Here is a 19,130-nt window from a genome sequence, read left to right as displayed (position 1 = left end):
ACATACGATGAAAGATGCTATATTAGAAGTTCTTATCTTTGCAGATGGGCCGTCACAACACAATTTCAATGGGTTGGCCTTCTGCCATGCTGGGCCATGCAGCCTCCTCCACACACCTGAGCAGCTCTCCTGCAGGACCACTAAAGGGCCGTAAAAACGCCTTCTGCTCTCTGTGACTCGGCCCCAGATCAATAATGCATCTCCATTTTCAACAGCCTTTTTAAACTATAGCTCTACAGAGAGGACAGCAGCCAATTAATTAGAAGTTGAAAGCTTCAGTTTCAACAAAAGATTAACGTGTCCTGCTGAGACAGTGGGGGGTGGGACCTGACAGGGAATGAAGTTCATTAACAGTCAGTGAGCTACAACGCTTTAGCTACACGATAGCCGCTGGAGGAGAGAGACTGAGACGGATCAGTAGGTTGCCCAGTCCCTTACCCCAAACGCCACATTCACTACTCAACGTACGATACAACAGCAGTTAAACTGCACTGCTAGTGCAGTTGTGCACCACAGACACAGACGGGCAGCGTCTGGTGGAGGAGATGGTGAGCAGACACTCACACTGGACCTTGAGCACACGACTGAACTCCGCCCCTTCCCCCCACCCCCCTAATGACAGTATGGAAAATAGAAACACAGCTCAAAAAAGCCATACGATGCTGAAACAATACAGAAAATTTTCTGTAATTCCAAATTGGCCTCGTCTAGATTCTGTCTTAAAAGAAGAATAAATTGTTAAAACCATGGCACTGAATATCACCAGCACATATTCAACATAAATGTTAGTGTATTTATTTTGGGACCATAATTTAAACTGGTTACAGTCATGTATTAATATATGTAAAGTAATTATTCGTTTCAGAACACTACCGAGTAACACCAACAGATTATATCTTTACGACAGGTGCACACAGTTTGCTGCAAGATCATGGTTGGTCTAAACAGCTGAAATAAATAAAACGTTTTCATGACATATACGGAGTAAAAAGCGCCTTTGATGTTACACACAACACAGAGTGCAGAATGATGTCCTTTAACCAAGTGTCATATTTCAGAATATCATATACAAGAAAAAAACGGCTGAACATGAATATTTTTCATAAAGAAAGAGTAACCAACCAATAACAAAAACAAAATCCCTGACGGGTGGATGATCTACTAGTCAACCACATGCATGCATAATCAGGATAAATAATAAAATCTTTTCTTGTTTTTTTAAAGAAAGAGCAAGTTCCAACAAAGAACATACAACAAGTTTGAGCAACAGGCTTAAAGAAGCAGACAGTAAGACCATAAGACAAAGCCATGTTCATCAGTTTTCATAGTTTTTTTTTAAAGTAGGCCTACATCTACAGATTGAGAATTCTAGTTCAAAGAAGCTGTTGCAGAACCATAACAATGTTGTGCGTTACTCATGATGAAGTACATCAATGCTGGGCAACAACTCTCTGCCTGTCGTGTGTTCCAAACGGCTATGAAAGTGACCCTTTATTTATGTGATTCCTTCATGTGGTTGCCGAGTTTATGCCAATAGAACAGCGTTATTTATACATTAAGAGAGCTACTTAGATACATTCGCATTAAAATAGACACAGAAGCATCAAACGTGTTGGGGAGAAAATGTTCCTCATGCCGGTAGAATATTCTGCACATTGATAACTGTGTATGGTGTCTGTCCACTGGTGATTCTGCCTTCAGCCTGTGAGGTCTGTTGAAGTTTATCTTTTTGGTCGGTCGAGATCATCAATAGCTGCGAGGAGTTTCTGTCTGGCCTTCTTGTTGATGTGAGAGCCGAGACAGACGTTGACCAGGTTGGTCAGCTGCTTCATGGAGTATTCCTGCTCAAACACAACACAGAGGTCGAAAAAATGCAGACGCCTTCCTGTCTAGTGAAGAACAACTCTAGCACACTTCAGCCATGACACTGTGCATTTAATAATACAAATGGGGTTAAAATAAAGCAGAACCCTGCTCATATTTATTGTGAATAGAAAAATATTATGACTCAAAAACTTTTGTAGTGTCCAATAACTCAACGAACTTCATGAAACAAACATGTTATTAGTCATGTGTTCAAACCTAAGAAACTATCCAGGAAAAAATAATATTGGTCATTTGTTAAAATATATGGATGTGTAATCCTGGGTGATTCAGTTCCATGTTTCTCTTGTATTGGGAAATAAAAAAGTAAGTAAGTTAAAGTTATGTTGTGTCTGCAGTCTGCCCTGCTGTGTGGCACTGGCCCCCTTACCCTGTGGTTCTTGATGAACTGCTCCATGTCGTTCTCGGTCAGATAGTAGGCTTTGATGTAGGTCTCCACAAACTCCTTATCGGGGATGGGCCTGAGGTCAGTCAGCTTCTCCAGCTTCATGAGGAACTGCTGGAAGTCCAGCTGCATGAGCGCTCGGCCCTCGTTACTGCATTTCTTCACGTTGGCATAGCTGGGCAGACAGTGGAGGAGAGGATCAGGGCTTCAGGCACGCACAGGGGCCCCTTCACTCCGCACATGGACCCCTTCACTCCGCACATGGACCCCTTCAGTCCGCACATGGACCCCTTCAGTCCGCACATGGACCCCTTCACTCCACACAGGGGCCCCTTCACTCCACACATGGGCCCCTTCACTCCACGCAGGGGCCCCTTCACTCCACACAGGACACAGGGGCCCCTTCACTCCGCACAGGGGCCCCTTCACTCCGCGCATGGACCCCTTCACTCCGCGCAGGACACAGGGGCCCCTTCACTCCGCACATGGACCCCTTCACTCCACGCAGGGGCCCCTTCACTCCACACAGGACACAGGGGCCCCTTCACTCCACGCATTTTCATGGCACTGGAACATTTGAGTGCAGTGAGGCTGCTATCATTTCATTCTCAGTCACCCCCCCCCCCCCCCCCCCTTGCTTTTTTATTTAAAACAATACACATCACTTTTAGATATTCCGACTATGAATTATGCACAAAGGAGTTGTCCAATATTTATCTCTGGAGTAAAGATTTTCATATTTTCATTACAGCAAAACTGGACACATCTGATGTAATAAGGAATCCCCTGCATCACGTAGGCCTGGTGTAAGGTAGCAGTTCTCATCTCAACAATCTCCACAGATATTGATGTCAGAGACAATTCCCCGGTTTTTGGTCTGTACATCCTTCAGCACAAGCTTCAGGGTTCAGACCTGGTCAGCAGTACTGCAGTGTTGTGACCTCTTAGCGAGAACATGCCACTCTACTGGTGATGTCTTCTTTTGCTCCATTGAGATTGGCCCTCGGTCTTTTAACAGTGATGTAAAGATCTCGCTGCATTAGTATCAGTAAGCTCCCAGGATTTGAGGACGCAAATAATAAAGATCTTTAATACACTGCTTAAAAAAGAATACTTAAATCACACAACAGATCTCAATGGACAAAAGATTGAAAATGAAAATCATAATTGATGAAAATTGTGTACTTTAAGAACAAAACAATCAGTGTCTGTGGAAACCAAAATCGACAATCCACTGAGAGATGATTTCAAAATCACACAAAAAAAATCAAAGTAAAAAGCTAAAACCGTTGCATGATGCAATTTGTATGAATTTCATCATGGCAATTCATAATATGACTGAGTTATGCGTTTGCCCCCCCCCATGATTGTATGCACTACCAACAATGTCTGAACAAGCTCCTGCTGAGCTGCAGGTCTGGGTCAGGACATCAGTGAACTCCTGCGTTGTGGAGCTACTTGGCGGTGTCAGATGTAGCGATACATAATCAAATAAATGTTCTCAACTAGATTCAAGTTTAGGGAACGTCAGGGCCAGTCGACGCCTTTGTTACCCAGGATGACATCTGGCCAAATGAGGCTAAGCCCTGTCCTGTACCACTTCACCACGGTAAAGTCCGATAATGGAATATGCTGTTAGGTACCAGGATGAAATCCTCAATCACGGTGATGTTGGCGACCTTGTGAGGGTTTGTGGGGACCGGTGATGTGTGGCCTTCACATATAATTGCCGAGCCATCACCAAACCATTCATGTCGGATGATCACGTTCACCGAGGCATTTCCGTCTCTTACACGTCCGTCCCATGTGCTCAGTGCAAACCTGTTGGCTGGGGTCCCAGCAGCTGACCTGCCAACTATAGTGTTTTTTAGCGAAAAAAAATGGTGCTGGGTTGTGAGCACAGGACCCGGAGGACGACACCCTCGTTGGGGACCATTTCTGACAGTAGGGTCAGGAACACGCACACTGGCAGCTCACTGGAGATCATTGTGTAGGGCTCTGGCAGGGCTCCTGCTAATGCGCCTCCCCAGACACGGGTCCTGCCGCTGGGCTGATGCACTAATACAGCCCCGTCCAGCTCTCCTTGTGCAATGGCTCATGTCCTGGTGTCTCCTCCAGGCTCTCCAGACTGTGTTGGGAGAAACAGCGCAGCGGCCCTGTAACTGTGTGTACGGACCTGCAATACCGAACGGGCTGCGAGTAGCAGCTCATGTTAGCAGTACTGACAAGAACCCTAGCAAAGCTCAAAATTAGGGTCCTCTAGAGAAGCATCATCCAGGAAAGATAAGGAGACAGTAACTGTCTGTAGCCGCTATGTGCAAAAATCCTCCTTTCTGGAGGATGTGCTGCTGTTGCATCTCCAGTGCACCTTTAGTCACTTTAATTTGGACCTAAGTAGGTGAAAATAACTCACAATTGCTTATGCTTCATTTCTGAACAGATTAATATCTCTGATTTATCATTTAGCCTATGTGCATTAGTTGGGACAGGTTACACGCAACAGAATTGGATATCTTGAGTTAACCTGTAACCTGTTAACACGACCGATCTTGTAATGTCAGTGAAAATACAGATGACAAGATATTTAAATACCTTTGCAATTCAGAGGAAACATCCATAAGATTGTTCAGTAAAAAGACGCTAAAAACAGAAATACTCCAGCATAAGGGCAAGTCAGCCAGAGAATGCTAAGCAGGGCAGAAAAATGTTAAACCATAAATCTGGGTAAATATCAAAGCTGGCAAAAAATCAATGATAACCAAAATACTGTTGAATTCCTATCAGCAGAAAATGGCTTAAAAAGCACTTGGTTCTTAAGTGTTGGTTACAACGGCCAATTTATAATGCGGCCACAAACAAAGCAAACACACAGTCACATGGATCAGCCGCATTTGACACCGGTATTTACTTTTGGGATAATAGTGGCATAAATGCTTTTGGTGGTGTAATGATGCCGAGGGGTCCAGGAGGTGTGCCAGGCTGTGTTGTCACGGCACTGCTGTGGTGACACAGGGAGTGAAGATTCTGAATGTAAACAAGCAGGTTTCCGTGGAGACAAGGTGTACAAGCAGACCGGATAAATTAATGGCGAGGAACAGTGGCGAAGCCGCCACTCAAGCATAATAGCTGTCTGGGAACCGTTGATAAAACAAACACCAACCATGATATGGTACACATACAGATGTCTTGTGTTAATTGAATTTAGACCACCCAGACGTTGTTGCTCTCTACACAAGCATTGGGAAACGGCTCCCTGTGAAATTGGAAACGGATACTAAACTCTTTGAACAATTATTGCAATTATTGATCCAGTGCTGCTTGTGTCCAGCAGGGGGGAGGGGCGCTTGGCCCCTGGCCCCCTATACAGCACAGACAGGCGAAGTTGCCAGGCCTCTCCTGACCCTTCCTATACTTTCGATTTACTCAACAGAAATGAAATTCCTTCCTTCTCCCAGTGCCTACAGACATCGATAAGACATGAACAACTAAGAAAAATCTGTCATTTTCCTTGTTTGTTCTCTGAAGATCGAAACCCTCGTCTGAAGTCAAGTAATGCCAGACCTGTAGTGCCAAAGGACACTGCTGCACGTGTCCTCTGTTTCGATATACGTGAGGACGTGAAGGGTCTGTGGACTAAAACAGAGAGACAGCGTCTCTGTTCCTCTGGCTTTGTTTAGAAGACAAAAACCGAAAACAAGTGCAGATGTTCAAACAACAGGACACTACAGAAAAGAGAAAGGGAGATAAATTACTAAAAAAAGCAAAATAAAGAGTCTGACAGGATGGCCTCACGAGTCGGTTTGAAAGGCAGGACGTTTCGAGATATGTGACCTGTTCTTTCACTCTACACCATAACTCACCAGAGGCATTTGGTGCCTGACAGAAGTGCAGTGTGGTTCTGGAACATTTAGGAGGCTGCCCGAGGAACACGGGCTGGAACCTCCTCCGACTCCTTTCCCGAAAGGCACGCGCACTCTCCCTCATGTAATTACAAAAACACTGAACAGAGAGCCAAATCAAACTCAAGATGGATGAAGCAGCTAAAATGTCTTCATCTCCCACTTCCAGTTGTCCACAAATCTACTATTCCACCTGAGAAATTCTGTACACCCTTTGCATACCCCCCCAATATCCTTTTGATTTACCAGTACATCTCCGACCACCATCAGACCAAGACTTAACTGAATACAAGCATGAGGGCCTTTTCTCCATTTTCCACTGTTACAGGAAGGTCTTAGTTCCTCCCCATAGCATCCAGTCATAGGCGGATACAATAGAGTGTACAATAGAAAAATCACACTGCTTCGTTCAAGAGATTTTGTGAGAGATTAGTTAGTGTTACTCAGGCTCATTCACTAGAGATAACCTGATAACTTCAGAAAAAAAAGAAAGTCTTCATAAAATCATGAACTCTATAAGATGACGAAGGAACCATATTAGGATTCCAATATCGTCAACAGTTTGCACGAGGCGGCAGAGTACTTCATAAATATACAGATCATTTGTCAGTTCCAACAGCTTTCAGAATTTATGGTCCATTTTTGAAACAGAAAGCAATCCGCATATTAAAACACACTTTTTTATTAAAAAACAGCTTTTGCTGTGACTAACACTGCTTCACAAAGCAAACACCCCCTCCACCCGATCTTCTTTTTCCCCCAGATACGATCCCAGCCCAGCACCTGTTAAATATAACACACTACTATGTTCATCTTCCTTACAGCTTCGGCCATCTCAGGTGCTCCAGAAAAAAAAAGGAAAACAGCTCCCAAAGTGTCCTCATTTAAGACTTTTCTATCAAACACACACAGAACTTTACTGATCCCAGGAGGGAGAGAGCATTAGAAAACTTCCACTTGTGCTGTTCATTCTCCAGTCTCACATTATGGATTTCGTGTAAAACACTAATTTTACGATCGCTTATAACAGTTATATCTTCTCTTGGGTACTATTCCTCAGTCAGGTCAATAAAACTCCAGAACTATATCACTTTGTTAATGGTAATTGGTCCTTGGGTAATTGCCCAGATAGAGATCTAGTTCTGGACTAAGTGAAGTTGTTATTCTGGCACTGAAAGACATCTAAAAGCAACAAAAGCAGTCTGTTTTTATTGTCATTAGCAATTAGAAAGGATTTGTACGGTTATGTTTTGGACTGTTATATTTCTCTCCTGTCGGGTCGGCGTGTGCTACTTACCCCTCGACTAGCGTTCTGTTGGCCAGTCGGATACAGTGCTCCCAGAGGACGTTGGATACTGGCAGAGGGATCCGAACTTGTCTGGAGACATCACCAAGCCTTTTATTGAACTGCTCAAACTCCTGTAACACACAGTGTCCAGCCAATGAGCCCTTACTGCAACACTTACTATGCCATTTTCCTGCTGTATGGCTTCAACGTGTACTGAACACAGTTCAGCGCAAGACGTGCTCAGGCTCACGGCCTTCAGAATCATAAGACCTCAATCCAGATTCAGAGTAGGTGCTAAAAATTACAATCAGGTTTCAGCTTTATGTCAAGTATGTGCAGGGGATTTTCTGGATAACATACAATGCTGACTCATAAGAAACTCAAAAAAAAAGAAAATTAAAAATGAGGACAAATCCGCGACCCTGCTCTCGTCGGCCCACAGAACAGGACTATTTCTCCTCCAAATAGACTTTCATTCATTGTGCTCTGGGTCTGCTGTGTAAAACATTCAGAGCACTCATGTGCAGCATTGCGGTGTGGACCAATCATTCACCGCTCTGTTGATTCAGCTGGACCATTTCGGTCTCATTCGTGGCAGGAGGAATAAAGCCTGTTTCCTATTGGACATACTGACATATAGCGTAATGGATGCCAACAACTACGTGTACCGTGTTGTTGATGCAGGCATACAGGGCAAGATGGAAAAGGAATGAGCTTTTTTTCCTCTCCATTTCACACCTAAATCTACTTTATTGTCATGTGATTACTGCTATGGCTATTTGAATGTATTTTTTTATTAAGCTATTACAATTTGTGTTTATACAGCTAGAGAGCATGTATAAACACAAATTGCATGAGAGTTTAACTGGAAGTAATTTCACATATTTAACATAACTGTAGTGCCTTGTGCATTATGGATCTGAAAAAGGAACATAATTCATATTGCTAAGAGGTTTCTTACTGAAGTGAATATGTGATCTGTGAACCAAACTAAGCTCTATAATGGAACTGTACACTGTTTTTTTCTATATATTTTATCAATTGTTAATTTAAATCTTTGCCTTCTATAGGTGAAGCCATTTCTGTAGTAATGTTGCTATGAAAAGTCAGGTGAAGAATGTATGAAAACTAAGATGAGTATTACAGCTGGGCTAACGTGCATTAGGGAAGTGGCTAATGCTTCAGGCTAATGCTTCTATAACTCTGAGAACCTAGGAAGGTAGTGATGCATGAAGAAATGAGGTGCGCACCACAACAAGGCCACATGTTTAAGTGTCCAGGGCCTCTATTGGCTGTGTGCACATATTTGAACAAATGTTTTGGTCTCCCTATCTGCATAATGCAGCAGCCAGTGAGAATCCTGGACTTGTTTTTCCTTACACAATGAGTAAGGCAAAAAAAATAATAATAAATGGACCGCTCCAGCTGGGCTGGAACAATCGTTCGGCTCAGTCCTGCCAGGGCACCGGGGGGTGCTTAGCACAGACACTCCCCACTACTTAGGAGACACACGTAGGTGAGGAAGCTTCTCACTAATGACCGAGCTTCCTCGGTGTCAGCCGCATGGCTCAGGACTTATGTAAATGTGCTCACGTACACATGATTATGCATATTTGGGGATTTATAGGGTTTCAAGTGCAAATATGGTATGCTTAAAATTTAATTGTAAGCCCCATCTGTTTTGATGGGTCTCTCAGTCCTGGTATGTGCTACAGCCATACAAATGACACCCTAACACACTATGAAAAATGTATTCAGGCTAATAGATGGAGGTTGTGAATAAATATTCACATGCAGAGAACAGAGACACTCTCAGTCCTGTGGCGGTTAACAAACATGAGCAAGGAGGCTTCCTTAACCTCCCTTAAACCTGCCTTTAGGAATTTGCATTAAGCTTCCAAATTGCTGCCACAGAAATAATTCAGATCATGATAAATAATTGATGTTTATGACCTTTTAATCTGGAGCAATCCACAGGCTACAGTGATTGAGGAAAAAAAAATGTAACAGTAGGAGACAGAAGATTCATTTGAGGGGGGGGGAGAAAACAATGAGAGTTGATCCAAGTTCAGGAAACTGACAAATAAATGTAACTTAACACAGCTGCACCTCAGGCCAGTCTGTTTGCTGCAGGCTAAGGTCTTTGTGTCGAGCACCTGTGCGGGTTTGTGTGCATCGGTGAATCTGAAACACGGAAGGTGTTTCAGAGTATTGTTGACGCATTGAAACACCTCCAAGAGGGCCCAACGTCCAACACTTCTTAAAACGAGCCTGGTACCTTCCACCATACCTTTTAATGAAACATGAAGCTCTAATGACACCCATGACACTCTAGCAAAAATAGAATTTCCTGCAGTAGTGATAAAATTATTATTTTTTAATATTAAAAATGTAAATGTCCCATATTTTGTCAATTGTGATTTTTTTCATGTCATTTAAACACATGGAGAAAAAAAAACAAAGGGTTACAAGGGCAAAGACCAGCCGCACGCCATGACTGGCTGCATGCCATGACATCCTGCTGAACTTGATCTGAGAACCTGCCAATATGAGTAACCAGCTAGAGTTCCAAGTCCAGTTATCAAACAGCATCTTCATTGTAGTCTCTTAGAATAAATTCTACACAACAACATCAGCACAAGTGAGCTAATTATCCATCATTATCTAGATCCCTGCGACATGTGAAAAAGAACTGGAACTGTCATTAATTACAGAAACCACAGAGAAAAGGACACTAGATTTCCACATGGTTAAATACAGCCTTTTCCAGAGCACATGCACCCAGTCCACACGACCCCCTCCCTAAGCACAAGTAAAGGGTGCGTGAAGGGGGGGTGGGGGGGTGGGGGGGATATGTGCCTGTGAAACCACCACACATCTGCATCACATCAAACGCACCGAGCAGCTCGCAGGGCCCATTACCTTTAAAAGGACGTCCACGTAGACGTTGTGCTGGGACATTATCTCTTTAATGTCCCATTTCACTCCCGCCATGAGCATCAGCATCTGCTCGTAATCGATGGCTTTGGCCGCCACTATCCAGTAAGTGGGCTTGCGCAGCTCGCTGGCCGTGGACACCGTCTGGAGGAGGACGCAGCAGGCAGGAAATGACTTCAACGGGATCTGAACAGCCACCGCTCCCATGAGCGAGGACCGAGAGCTTACTGACAGATTAAAGTTCTTTGACATTTCTTTTTGCAAAGCCTTGTTTTTAGATTACAGTATACAGTTAAGTTAAAGGTTTGTGCATGCAGTGGTTATGAAAAACATGCTAAGGTCCAGGACACACAAGAGGAGAGGAATTCACAAAGGAATCACTAAAACACACAATTTTAACTGATATTGGAAAAGACAAATAAATTCTAAAACTGGGTTACATACACATGGAACATGAGATTGTGAAAATCAATATTCGTATGCTGAATGGAGAAAGAGAAATAACCAATCAGTGGTAGTATATATATAAAACTGTGCTGATGAGCTTTGGCCACGGAGCACAGCACACCCAACCCCACAGCACCCCCATCCCCACAGTCCCCCCACCCCATCCCCACACCACAGCACAGCCCCCCCACCACCACACCCCCTTTTTTAAACATTTTTTATTTTTTAGCAGGGCAATCCTTGGAGGCCAGCTGGAGCAGAAGAGAGGAAATTGAAAGGTTCTAAATGAAAGAGAGAGAAAGGGCAGGTCCATAAATAGACGGCGAGGAGGCTGACCTGTGAGTAGAACTGCTGCAGGAAGGGCTTTTTGGCTGGAGGCATCATGGTGTCCAGATGAGGCTGCAGAAGCTCAAACTGCTCAGCCAGGAACACCCTGCAGGGGGAGAGGTCAAACCACCGGCCTCCTTTAACACACCGCCACACTAGCACAGCCCACATGCATTTGCCCATTTATTTTTTTAAGAAGTGCAAAAATGTAATCTGATTTCGCTTCATGCCTGAAAATGTGCACGTGTGTGTATATATACAGTAAGGAAAACAAGTATTTGAACACCCTGCAACTTTGCAAGTTCTCCCAATTAGAAATCATGGAGTGGTTTGAAATTTTGATCTTAGGTGTCCACCGTGAGAGACAAAAAAACGTTTAATAAAAATCCCAAAATCACAATGTATGATAAAAAATATATATATTATTTCTGTTACTGCAGCAAGTGGCCAGGCCACTCCAGAACCTTGATATGCTTCTTACGGAGCCACTACTTGGTTATCCTGTGCTTTGGGTCATTGTCATGTTGAAAGACCCACCCACGACCCATCTTCAGTGCTCTAACTGAGGGAAGGAGGTTGTTCCTCAAAATCTCCAAATACATGGTCCTGGTTATCCTCTCCTTAATACAGTGCAGTCGTCCTGTCCCATGTGCAGAAAAACACCCCCAATGCATGATGCTTCATGAAACAGGTGCTTCTAATTTAGAATAATAAGTGGAGTGGAGGAGGACTAACAGGTCTTTGAGGGCCAGAATTTTTGTTAATTGGCAGGTGTTTAAATACTTATTTGCAGCAGTAACACAAATAAATTATTTAAAAAACATATATTGTGATTTCCAGATTTTTTTTAATGTCCCACACAGTAAACATGCACCTAAGATGAAAATGTCAGACCCCTCCATGATTTCTAAGTAGGAGAACTTGCAAAGTCGCTGGGTATTCAAATACTTATTTTCCTCACTGTATGCAAGTGTGAACACACACAGAAGCAGAGTGACCTCTTTTCAAGGGAGACGTATTACAATATTCTCCAAAAGCCGTTTGGCTTTGGTGAACGTATCAAGATTCATGCTTTCAAGTGCTAATCATCATCTAGTTTGCATATTGAAAATGTTGACAATTATCTTTCAAGAACACCTGACTGTCAACATTGAGGAGCTTGAATGACACGGCTCAATGCAAAATTCAGCTTGAATACATTCAAATACCTATCCATTTTTGAAAGCCTGCTGGAAAAATGCATTTAATAAACAAATGATATACTTGAGTGGAGACCAAAAATAAAAAGAGCAAAAGAAGTGTGATGATGTGAAGATCACCCTATGGGGGCCTGGTGCATTGAAATAATTTCTTAAAGAGGATTCAATTCAGGCCCATTAGAATAGGTACAATATCAAGAATTGAAAAGTGAAATTCCTTTTGGAGGAACAACAGCTCATGTGTGAGTATGCGTGCGTGCGTGCATATCTCTGTGTGACCGTCTGCATGTTCGCAGACCATCGGGGTCAGTGCCTGGCCGCATGATCGAGGGCCATGCTAAGTTTCTCTCCTCTCACAGTTCTCACAGTGTAATGCATTCACACCCCATCCAATCAGCGAATCAGAGCATGTCTATATGCACAGCTGCCTTCCTACTGATGGAACCTTTTCCACCAATGGCACAAGAGTAAAACGGAATCATTTAAAAACATGTTAAAAAATAGACTATTAAACTAAAAATAACATCTTAACCAAGGACATGACAGGTTCAATTACCTGTCACAAGAGAACTGACTGTAATTTCACTGTAAGTATCCAAAATCTCTTAAAATGCAGAAAGACAATTAGAGTCAGGTATATTTTTTGTTGTTATTCTATTGCTCTCTTATTTTTCAACCTTTATCTGTTTCTATTCTGTGGGGGAGCAGCTGCAGTAACAGCGGAATTACCTCCATGGGGATCAATGAAGAGATCTTACAGGAATCTTATAGTACTGTAGCATCTGGGCTCACAATAACAGACTCAAGGCCAGCTTCTTCCCAGTCTGTTAGATGGTTATACCTTCTCACTACTGCTCTGACTGCAATAACAAGCAACTTCAAGAATATTACCTCATTCACAGAATACTTCACAGAATTCACCATTGCACACCATTATGTGTGTATATTTGCACACTTATTTATAGAATTATGTCATTCTTGTATTATATTTTTACCCTTCCTCTCCCCTCTTGTTGTTGGGGTTAGAAGCACATAACAAATGACCTTAAATACTTAACTGTAGTGATTATTGGAGATGTGGCAAACCTGAAGCACTGTTCAAATCAAAATTAACTACCACAGCTTGGGGGGAAATCAAGTCAACAGGTCATCACGCTGAGTAATTACAAAACACTGATTCTTAAACGCCACAGTCTGGCCATAACTGCATGTAATTATGCCCACAGTCACCACAAAAGAAACTGTCTGATTAATAATCAACATATGCTGCTCACTGTCTACACAAAGAGTGCTCTCTTTATAACACTGTGAATCCGTCACATCTGATAGAAATCAGCACAGATGACCCCAGTGTGTGTTCATATACTAACAATATAGGTGTCACTGTATCATCAAAGTCAGACATTCTCAAAGTCAATTTGGGGTTGTGAGCAACATGTTGCCCACACATGGCAAGCTAGCGGCACATGGGGAAGGACCCGGTCCTGTAGCACTTGACAAACAAACAAAACTACTCATTAAATTGTGATCTTGGGATTAGCTTTTGGAACAGGCTCTGCAGGGAGACATTGTAAACGCCAACGTGACGCACGGCAGTCAGAGCACGGCCACTTTGCGCCGAGAGAAATGGCCATGTTGTTCAGGGACTTCTGACAGGCCACTCCTCCCCTCAGTGTCCAGAGATCTGCATTAAAGTGAGCAGGTTCACATGTGCTTGGCTAAGGAGCTGCAACAACTCATGCAGGTGCACATGGAGGACGTGTCAGGTGGAAGGCGTGTAAAGGCAGCAGTACTAAAGGAGCCCAAAACACACACACACACACACACACACACACACACACACACACACACACACACACACACACACACACATATATATATATATTAAAAGCATGGACAGGTGAAGCGAATAACGTTCATTATCATGTTACAATGGCACCTGTCAAGAATGAGATATATTAGGCAGCACGTGAATGGTCTTTTCTTGAAGGTGATGCATTGAAAGCAAGAAAAATGGCCAAGTGTAAGAGTCTGAGTGACTGTGATCACAGCCAGACTGTGATGATTAGACGCCTAGGTCAGAACATCTCCACAACGTCAGTTTGTGTGGGGGGGTCCACAGTTTGAAGTGATTCGAACCTACCAAAAGGGGCGAAGGAAGAGGAAGTGGTGTCAGGGTCATGGGCACCCAAGGCTCACTAATGCGTGTGGAGAACAAAGACAGTGGTCTCTCAGCAGGATAACACACCGCCATACTGCTGGAGTTGTTGGAGGAGCACGAGAAAGAGTTGAAGATGACAAGCTCCAAATTCCCCACATCTCATCAGTAGGATCGAGCATTGGTGAAATGTGCAGGAAAAACAAGATCTGATCTATGGAGGCACCACCTCGCTAATTCCAGGACTCCAAGCAGAACTCCAAGCAGGTCTGCTCCAAGCAGGTCTGCTCCAAGGAGGATCTGCTGCTAATGTCTGGTGGAGTCCGTAGTCCTTGGGTCATGCGGATATATACACATAGGTATTAGATAGGTAGTAAGAGTAAGAGATTGTAATATTTTTGCTTTTTGCTACTAGCTGGGCTGCCCAATGGAGGAAGGGTTTCCTTTTGAGTTTTGGTGCTCCCAAGGTTTCTTCCTAATCCCCGCCTAGTGAAGTTTGTAATAAATAAATAAATAAATTTGACTTAAAAAATGTAATTCATAAATCTGACATAGGAAATAAATATTTGAATTAAATATCTTGAATTAAACTATTGGCATAGTTTGCTGAAACAATTTAAAGCATTCAATACAGAACAGGATTGCTAAAACGTAAACACCAGTGAATTTCCCTAGTTTTTCAAAGACAGCTTTATATCTATATAAAGAAAAACCATGGGGTGGAATGGGTGAATAACTGTTCAAGAGCTTTGCAGAGCAAGTCTTTAACAGCCTGTGTGTGTGGCGTGTTAACCACAAACTGAAAATCAAAATTTAATACAAATGCGAGGGTCTTGAAAATTTGTGTGGGGATTTAATTGTAATATGCAGAAAATAAGGTCAGACATAATTGAGAATGTAAATTATCACAACCAGATGGAACAAATTATTTCTAAATATCCTGTATTTACACAGGAGGCATTAAAAGAAACAGGGGATTCGTTTTAATGCAAGAGCAAGAGGCTTTTTAATGAGTCATTTTAAATACATTTGTTTTCATTTTATTTCTGATCTGTTCAAAAATAGAACAAGCCAGAGTCGGGAAAAAAAAGGTCCTTGTTTATTTAGCCGAGACACCAGATGGAGTAAATGAGTCCGATTTCATTGTTATGCTGGTATAAATACAGGGCTTGGGGTGCAGAGACAAGCCTATCTAATACTCTTATCTCCTTTACCTCAAATCTTGATCCCTGTACGAGCTCTCTGCCCTTCACTGATTCTTCCAATGTGTGTGTGTGTGTGTGTGTGTCCGTCCAGGGAGAGGACCACTGGAGAGAAATTCATGTTGTAATGTCTTATAAGACACACATCTTCTAAACTTACTGGTCATTCGCAGCCTCCATCGGCTACCCCCAAACTTTTGGATGTCGGACTGCTAGGTTTACTGGCAAACGCTGGCCTCCATCTGGCAACAGAGGCGGCCACGTCCCTGGACTTCTGGCTTCCAGGATGGAGCTTCAGAAGCTCTTCGTTCTGCCAGCTCCACTGAGCCCGTGTGTGTGCTTGCATGTGTGTGAGCGACGGACTGAAAATCACAGTGAAAGTGTCTCAACACAAGCAGCGAAACACAGAGGCAGGGACTGCGGAGTAATTGGTGACTTAGCATCGTAGCCATCCAGAAGCCGCTGCTGGTGGGGATTAGTGCAGATGCATCATGGCTCTGCCTAATGAAATAAATTGGACTGGCTGACCCTGCTTCAACCTCTTCATCAAGAAAAACACCTTGCTTAAAGGACCACAATAGCAATTTGGCAAATAATATCACGTTTCGCTTGTTTGTCACGCAGCCAGTAAGGACGGATACCGGTGTGAATTGGCTTGTTCTCAGAGGATGTTTTCCCAGTTCCTCGCCAGGATTGATTTCTAACTGCACATGGGAAGACACAAGCAGGGGTGTGGGTTGGCGATCGGATCTCACGGTAGAAAATGCCTTTACATCTTCGATCCAAATCTTTATCTGCTAGAAGAAAATGTATAAAATGTACTTGCCATGCCTAGATGTAAATGCTGATTTAAACTGACTTTTCATGAAACAAAACAAATATGTCCAGGAACATAATAATAATAAAAATAATAACAATTTGAAGTTCTAATGGAACCTTTTCCACCGATGGCAGAAGAGTTGAAAGTTGAATATGTTTATGAGCTCATAGTACTGCATATGCACATACTGTACATCTGACAAATTCCCAGATATCCGCAGAATCAGACAGTCACAAATTCACCATCAGTGTAAACGATAGGTGTAGCGTGGGTGTAGCAAGGGTGAAGTGCATTTGTCAGTGCTGCCATCACCCAAGAGATTACTAGGTTAGAGGAATTCCAGGTTCGCAAAGTCAGGTGCGGTACAAAAGAAATTAAAGAGGTAGGTAGGCTTTTCAGTCTGCAGTAAGAGCCATTTCCCATTGTTTGGGGTTAATAATGAGCAAAAACATCTGAACACTGATTCTAAGCATTAATTTCCCTTTCAAGAGCCTAATGAAAGAAAGCAGTCACAAAGCATGAGTGCTCTTGAGCACTTGCCGAAGACCATCCTAACAGCAGCCAATCAGAACAAAGCAGTTCTGTGCAGCATCAGCACAGGGGACATTTCTTCTCAGAAGAACATTTTGGTGTAGTTGGGAATAAGCCATTTTGGTTACGTAAGAACACTGACAGTGATATATTGTTAGAATTATGTGTGAATGAGATCACAGTAATGAAAGATTTGATTCCTTTAGAGCAAGGGTACTCAACTGGCGGACCGCGGTCCGGACCCGGTATCTGCCAAAATTGGACAGCGGACAAATTTAGTTGAGTACGCCTGCTTTAGAGTCTAAATTCTGGCCATCAGGTTGGGGGGGTGGGCGGGGGGGGGGGGGGGGGGGTGTGTCCAAGATTCTCGAAAAAAAAAAGGGGGGGGGGGGGTCTTGGCATACAGAAGGTAAAAACATGAAGTATTTGCTCAACACTAAAGCTGGATGAAGCTTGAGGGAATACATTGGAAGTGCACTTCAAAATGTTGAAAGTGGGTCATTGACTCCACAAAGTGAGCGGTACAGATGAATATTACCCATGGGTGAACATGGCTCAACAAGACTTCTACAATATCTGACTTGCTTCTGCTGAAGGAAGTGACAACTTGCATGAGATTCATTTTTCATTAAAGTCAAACGTGCATAAATAACCTAGAAAATGTAATACGCATTTCTAGGTAAAAGAGAAGCCTTAGGCAGGCAGAAGTGTCTTACAGGGACTCGGTGGCGACGACCCTCTCCGCCATGCCGTAGAGCGTTCCTCCAGCAGTCAGCACCACCAGCTGGCTGAGATGAGGGCTGGGCACCTTCTCCTTCCTGTCCTCCGTGGAGCCGTGGGCACCGGCGTTCTCTCCGCCCGCCTCCTGCACGCACACACAAATCAGAGTTCCTAGCTTAATGTCTTAAGATTGGTGTACATGTCAATACCAATAAAGTAGGTGGTGGATCTTTCGTTGAACATGTGCTTTTGAAACACAGCTGAAATGAAGAAGCCTCTCCTCTCCTTTAAATGAAACTGCATGTATATTAATAATTTTTTATTTCTCTAAATGTAAATGTTTCCCGTGACTCTTTTTCCCCACACCCAAGAAAGACAGAGCAGATGATTCCCAAGACGGAAACAATGAAGACAGATCTGTTCCGTTTCTAGCCACCAGAAAAGAGGTTCAGTCTTAATGAAAGGCTAGTCACTTAATTTCAAGAACGAAACTAGAATTACCTGATGGAGGAGAACGAAATTAAAATATAGATCCTGCAGTAGAAGCAGACATGATCAAGGAGGCAGAGAAGAAAGAAACACCAAACCCAGTGAACACCACACCAATGAGTAATCTACAAAGAAAGCATTAAACTGCATTTAAACCCGCCTCTTAAGAGGTTTAACTTAAACCCTCATTTACCTCTGGAATAACACTCATCTTCAACTTTAAATCAGACCATTTAAATAAAAATTATGCTAAATGTAGACTAAGACTAAGCTAGTCCACATTAATGGAGCATTTTAGCCTATGACTTGGTCCGGTCTTGGAAACCTCCCCCAAATATCCATTCTAAGATACATTTTTCTACTAAAATAAAATCAATCATGTTTAGGTATAGATCAAATGTTTTAAACAGCTTAAACACAAATAATGCATTACACAACCAGAGCATTCTGTGTTATTATCAGCAAAATAACCCTAATAAGTTTTTTTGTCTCTTATTCATCATTTGAACCCTCGAAAATGAACAAAAAGCTATTGCACTCTTCAGCACTGCAGTGATGTCATGAAATATAATGATTCCCAATTTCTAAAAGCCAGATGCTGAAGCCCTTCTCTTCCTCTGGGACCCTTATGGGATGTTCGCTTCAAGCAGAGCTTCTGAAAATTGCCTAGGCAAAAAAAGGCCACAGTGACACTCATTTAGAACGTGCTGACTATTGGCTGTTTCTACAGAAATTACAAATAAAATAGACCCTAGGATTACATTAACGCACACTTCTGGACTGCAGGCAAGATTTTGTTCAGCGTCACAGCTGATGCAAGTTCATTCACATTCACACAATTACA

At 42.9% G+C, this 19,130-nt stretch overlaps 1 protein-coding gene across 2 annotated transcripts in view; it reads right to left on the bottom strand.

Annotated features, from left to right (window-relative positions):
• Positions 1-772: 772 nt before the first annotated feature.
• Positions 773-19,130, bottom strand: part of vps50 (VPS50 EARP/GARPII complex subunit) — an 88,114-nt gene continuing 69,756 nt past the window's right edge. For both annotated transcript variants that reach the window (XM_077008782.1, XM_077008783.1), the window contains 6 exons: positions 17,794-17,942; positions 11,177-11,273; positions 10,379-10,537; positions 7,466-7,587; positions 2,255-2,444; positions 773-1,841 (listed from right to left, as the gene is read on the bottom strand). In XM_077008782.1, coding sequence (XP_076864897.1) covers positions 1,722-1,841; positions 2,255-2,444; positions 7,466-7,587; positions 10,379-10,537; positions 11,177-11,273; positions 17,794-17,942 — 837 coding nt within the window. In that variant the 3' untranslated portion in view covers positions 773-1,721. The remainder of the gene's footprint in view (positions 1,842-2,254; positions 2,445-7,465; positions 7,588-10,378; positions 10,538-11,176; positions 11,274-17,793; positions 17,943-19,130) is intronic.

Source organism: Brachyhypopomus gauderio, chromosome 6 (assembly GCF_052324685.1).
Source record: "Brachyhypopomus gauderio isolate BG-103 chromosome 6, BGAUD_0.2, whole genome shotgun sequence".
NCBI lineage: Eukaryota > Metazoa > Chordata > Actinopteri > Gymnotiformes > Hypopomidae > Brachyhypopomus > Brachyhypopomus gauderio.
The sequence above is the reverse complement of the archived record's forward strand: the minus strand, read 5'-3'. Positions and strand labels throughout refer to the sequence as shown.